This window comes from Trachurus japonicus, chromosome 23, assembly GCF_045865225.1.
Source record: "Trachurus japonicus isolate A0001 chromosome 23, Traja_1.0".
NCBI lineage: Eukaryota > Metazoa > Chordata > Actinopteri > Carangiformes > Carangidae > Trachurus > Trachurus japonicus.
Window position 1 is genome coordinate 21,597,995 of NC_140929.1, and position 6,052 is coordinate 21,604,046.

Below are 6,052 nucleotides of genomic sequence, written 5' to 3' on the forward strand. Positions count from 1 at the left end.
GTAGCTTTGAACTGTCTGGAGAACATGTTGTGTCATAGAGACTGCTGGCCTACTTTGTTGGAAAGCAGCTCAAATGAAAACTGTTCACGGGGACACTGTTTTTAGAAAAAACATATTGCTTTTAAATGTTGTGTACTCCGAGCGGTACAAACAGTTTGTCTCCAATGTTTCCCTTGTTGGGATTTTTATAGTCTCTCTATGACATCTTTCTAGTTTAGAGTCAACATCTAGTTTTAAAGAGGAACTATGCTACATTTTCACCTTAATTAAACAGCTTCAGAGTAATTGTGATGGTTAAATGACTTGTAACTTGTTACAGGGAGAATGGAGGCTCTCTGCCTACCTTGTAATGTCAGAGCCTCTGACACAACGCGCCCCGTAATCTCTTGTTTATGACAGATAAGACTGTAACACATATATGTTAAATACTGTTATCCACCGCTCCATGGATTGCTTTCTTGCCGGCTTTGTTGAAAACAAACGCACATGGCTGGGAGGAGGGTTGCATAGTTCCTCTTTAATACTGTTATAGATTTTTCTTGCTATGAAGCTTGCACTGTGCATACATTTAAATAGATTAGTGGTTATCAATCTAAGCTGGGATGCATGGGGGGCTCAAAGGGGGCCACACCTCACGTCTTGCCCACAGGCCAGTCAGCAGCTTAGTCCAGCCCTGCTGGAATGTTGGAGGCGAAAAAATCTCAACTCACCACTAGCAGAAATGCATTTTTGCAGTGTATCTGGTGACCCTGATTGAGCCTGTACTTTTCATAGTTAATTGATTTAATAGGAATACAGTTCTAGGCTACTTTCCCTTGGGGAAACCTAAATTGACGCATTGCTGTCTAAATACCTTGCATGTGGGCTGTTCATTAAGTCTTTTCATGCCATCACTCAAAGCCAGTGTCTGGAGGCAGAGGTTGGGGCTGTAATTCCGATTTAATGGGGGATTTTCCAATTTCAAGCTGTGTTAGGCGAACACCACGACTGTCACGGCATCTAGGACTGGGTGACGGCCAAGGTGTTGACGTATCCGTGCGGACACATGTCATTCTCGGACACGCAGTGGGAGAACTGGGCCGGGTTGCCCCCCCCGGCCAGCCTGCGCGCGCCGCGCACCGCCACGCACTGCTCCACCAGCTCCAAGAACCTACAGGCCAGGAAGAAGATGTTCTTGAACATGAACACCGACACCGGCATCTTGTAGACGTAGACCTGGAAACACCTGACCACCAGCAGCGGCGCGTTGACCAGCAGGCCGGTGGAGAAGCGGGCCCACAGCCACCGGCAGCGCAGCTCCGACGCGGTGAGCTCGTAGAGCCAGATGACCGGCACCGCCAGGGCCACGAAGTACACCGAGATCACCGTGTACTTCAGGTACAGGGTGGGGATCTCGTTCCTCAGCAGCATCTCCAGCAGCGTGAAGCTGTCCAGCAGGTCCAGGCACGTGCTCATGAAGCAGCTGTGGGAGTGGTGGCGCGTGGCCCCGTTCAGGTCCTCGATGATGGAGTTGATGAGGCAGAAGAGCAGCGGCGCGGACAGCAGCACGATGATCTTGAAGCCGGTCACCCCGCACGGGACCTTGAGCGCGATCAGGTCCAGGATGGAGGTCTCCAGGACCAGCACCACTTTGGGGGTGCAGGCGATGACGTAGATGAGCCAGGCCAGGTAGGCGTAGGTGAACTCCCCGAGGTTGCAGCCGAAGATGGAGCTCTTCTGGTGGAAGCCGCAGGCCCGCTCCCGCTTGCTCCGCGCGTTCTTCATGAAGAAAATCCCCCAGCCCGAGATCACCACCAGGTCCGTGGCGATCCACGAGCACCAGTACAGGTCGGTGAAGATGATGAGGTAGAAGTCCAGGATGCCGCCCTGGAAGATGAGCAGCAGGAAGCAGAGCGCCTTGTACAGCAGGCTCCTCTTGGACCGGTGCGCCAGCAGCGGAGCGGTCTGCATGAACTCCCCCGATGTCATGATGCAGGTGGCGGCGACCAGCGGCTGGATGCTGCCGCTCTCCTCCGGGATGATGCTGCCGCTGGTGGTCTGGGTGTCCCGCCTCCTGCTCAGCTGGCCGCCGGCTTCAGGAGAAGAGGAGACGGGGGAGTCGGGGCAGTAGCTGCTCGCTTCGTATCGGAGGAGGTAGTCGGCCTTCGGATTGTCTTTCCCAGTTTCAGAGATCATTGTATTTGCGCGGTCGCCTCCCTTTCTCTCTCCTCTTTCTCTTCCTTCCACCGATGCTTTGAAAGGTGGAGAGGCGGAGGCATGCGCAAAGAAAGGCGCGGACTTGATCTGATGGAATGGACTGCAGCGGCTTCCATAGACCTGCAGCTTGTTGAACAGCTGTTACCTCCATCACTTATTAATCAGGTCAGGAACTCATCACACACCTGCATCAAGTGGTCGACAGGAACAACAGACTGACTGGACTTCTGAAGGACGGCTGCTTCAATTCTGATCTTTCTTTCTTTCTTTATTTCTTTGTTGCACATCACATGTGCTGAGATGACATGTGCTGGGATACCATTAGCCTAAGTAACAAATAAAGAAACAACAGAAAAAAATAATAATAATAATAGGGGTTATTGTAGACGAAGGACAAATTATGAGAATGGTGCAAAACAAGTCGGCCTATTAATAATATATAAAATTGGAGCACATAGGCCTATGCCTATTTAAGGTTTTCACAGCTTTTCTGTTACAAGAGGTAGCTACGTAGTGTTTTAATGTACTTAATCTCCCTTTTAAAGGTACAGATTTCTTATTATATATATACATTTCTCAGGAAGTGGGAGAGGGGCAGTTCCGGGGCCCCAGAGGAGCCTCCAGCAAGTTGGCCCCACCAGGCCACTGCTGCCCCATCAGCCTGGAGCTGATCCAATGTCAGGATTGGGGGGGGCACACAAGTTTTTTTGGTTTTTTTGCCTGTATGCAACTCATACCATAAATCACAACTTGTAGAGGCTCGTTCAAAAAGTACTGCACAGGGAATCATTTATTGTGCTTACCTTTCTTGTTTATTTGTCCTATAACAGCCAACAGCACGAATCAGCTTTTACCTAACTGGTAATTTTAAGGGTCTCGGGCATGTAATGTCTACTCACGTTCTTATTTTTTGTCGGAGTCACAAAGGTGCAAAGGTGAAGGCTTGGAAGTGGAGATGTAGCCTACTGTCATTTCTGTTAACTCTTTGCGATGTGATGTGATGAGCTGGAGATAGGCTATTGGTGAAGACTCGGAAAGTAGACATAGCAATCACTCCCATGGCAACCGCTGAAGTTCCATGTGAAGTTCTCCATGAAGTTGTTGCTAGGATACACAGACCAAACATCCTCAGGCACTGATGGAGAGATGCAGACTGAAGAGAGGCCATTCTGAACAACTGGGATCATCCACTTCTACACACCTTGACCTTGATGGACCAGGACGGCTCCTCTCTCTTCTCTTCCTCTCCTCACTCTATAGTTTCTACTTGTCGGTACATTTTAACACTTTGATTTTTCAGCTGTTTTGTTTCCTTGTCAAATAAATAAATGAATGCATGAATGAATGAACATTTCATTCATCACACTACGTTTGAACTGGTTTTAGTTAATAAACATGGTTGAACTCTTATTTCCAATGAGTAGATTGATTTCTTCCTTTGAGCAAATCAAAGAGAGACTATAGACAAGTTTGAACATTTTCTTTTCTAATTAGTTGCTTTCCTTCTGAGAATAACCTTAATGTAGCACATCTGCAGCCTTCACATGCCCTGTATTATATTTGTTGCTTGGCAACAATTAAACTATTTAAAATAGTATTAAAATTAATATTATTGAAAATTGAAATATGTCAGATGTAAAAACAAAACAAAACAGTATTTAAACTGTATGAGTAAGTTCAAGCATTTATCAGATGCACTATTTGACTGCATGTTATACTGACTGTGTCCTCTAGAGGGGAGCAGTGTGAAGTTTTAACGTAACATATATTTTATGTTCCCAAGCTGGAAAATTACTGAGTTAGAGGAGCAGAAAGAATGAAATAAAAACGTATGATATAATAAAAAAAGATACATACAGTAATGTAAGAAATAATAGTATTTACAATTAAATAAGGAATAATATGTACGAATGGATAAGCCTAGGTTATATAGCTACACTGTTTGGTCTGGAATGTAATAATGGTTTTAAAGTTGCTCTCATGTTAGCTCACTGTATCAGCTTTGTTTTTCCAGCTTTGTCTCTCAGGTTCTGTCTTGTTGCTTTTCTAACGCTCACTGACTCCACTTGGAATATCACATGATGTCATTGTTAAACTGGGAGTAGAGATGCTGCAGTCCAGTGGCTGTAGTGGTCTGGACTCTCTGTCGGCTCCTCAGCGGTCAGTTGTCATTCACCACCCACCTCAGAGACCGGAGGCAGGAGCAGCTCATCAGAGTCCACATCACTCACATCTCCAGCCTCTCTTCTCCCCTTCACCACCTCATCAGTGTCTATACGTCCTTTACTTCACTCAGCCCCCCCCCCCCTCTTCTTTTCCTCATTTCTCCTGCTTTGCCAACAGGAGGAAAAATCTTGCACACTGATCAAAAATGGGAATGTCCACCAGAGATTGACGGATGTAGCAAACATTTAATGCAGATGTTTGCTGCATCCGTCAATCTCTGGTGCACATTCCCAATTTTTATCAGTGTGCAAGCTTTTTCCTCCTGTTGCTCTGAAATGTTTGTTGGCCTACATGTACGCACCTGAAAAGAGGATTTTTTAGACAGTGAACAAGAGCGCAAAACACCGTTTCCCCTTTTTACTACTCCTGCTTTGTCAATGTTTCCTCATTCAACACAGAATCAACTCTCATGTGTTATATGCATCAGTGCCAATTAATGTACAGTCCTTACAGAAAGACCACATGAACTTCACATGTGAAAAATTTTGCACATGGGAAACATGTGGTTTTGGCCCAATTTTATGTGAATTCCCATGTGAACACATTTTCCACATGTGGTAGCATGTTTTACACATGTGCTCTATAGTAACACATGTTACCACATGTGTTACCAGGTTGAGCACAGGTGGAAAATGGGTCCATGTGGGATTTCACATGTGATTCACATAAAATTGGGCCAAAAACACATATTTCCCATGTGCAAAATTTTTCACATGTGAAGTTCATGTGGTCGTTCTGTAAGGGCAGAAATGACCGACAGTACATCTCCACTTCCAAGCCTTCACCTTTGCACCAAACATGAAAACACCTCTTCATCTCAGCTAGAACAGGGAGGCAGCTCCGTTTTCAATCAAAGAAGCTCCTCTTCTTACAGAAGTATCCATCAGTAGTTGACAAAATGCGACAAAAACACAACAAAAATAAAGTAAAGGTTGAGTAAAAACTCAGAGCTAACAGACTTTGCTGCTACCAGTTGAAACAAAGTTTCAATTTAATTATTGTTTTACTGTATAAAATAAAATAAAAACTGGGTGGGAGTTATCTTTACACTATAGGGTCCTGGAGCTGTGAGGCTCCCCGCCTCATGCATGATGTTCACCTTGATCGCTATCTCTGAGCGTAGGTTCCATAATGATCCCAGAAGGATTGAATCAATAGGCATTGCCTTGGATAATCTATTGATGCAGTGCTCGATATATATAACTGTCTTCAGCATTGCATTTGAGTGATAACAGGGGCCAGATGTGTTTGGACATCTGGAAGACAGATCATCTGAAGAGTAGAGGAAAAACAGGCCCTTTAGCTTCAAATTACATCATCTGATACTGTGTTGTGTTGATCTGTTTAAATAAAGCGTCATTAAAAAGAGCACAGAGCAGTCAGAGCTCTGTCAGCCTGGGTCTCTGGTGCAGACGCCTGTTGATTAGTTCTTTACAGAGCTCAGGAAATTCATCAATCAATAATTAATATAACTGACAAAAATATGAAAACATAAGATGTTAAGTTGCCATAGCTTCATGATTCATGTCTACACATTCTTTTGATCGTTTGTTAATAACAAAACTATAAAAAAAAAAAATCATCGGCACTGACTTCATTAGTACTTCAAAGGGAGCTTGGATGTATTTCA

At 44.9% G+C, this 6,052-nt stretch overlaps 1 protein-coding gene across 1 annotated transcript; it reads right to left on the reverse strand.

The window, feature by feature from the left end:
• Positions 1 to 884: 884 nt before the first annotated feature.
• Positions 885 to 2,353, reverse strand: tmem121b (transmembrane protein 121B). Its single transcript, XM_085769023.1, has one exon. It carries the CDS (start codon positions 2,173 to 2,175, stop codon positions 1,000 to 1,002), a length of 1,176 nt encoding a protein of 391 aa, XP_085625149.1. The 5' UTR covers positions 2,176 to 2,353; the 3' UTR covers positions 885 to 999.
• Positions 2,354 to 6,052: the final 3,699 nt, after the last annotated feature.

Coding starts and splice junctions, on each gene's coding strand:
- tmem121b (XM_085769023.1), bottom strand. CDS start 2,175: ATGATCTCTGAAACTGGGAAAGACAATCCGAAGGCCGACTACCTCCTC.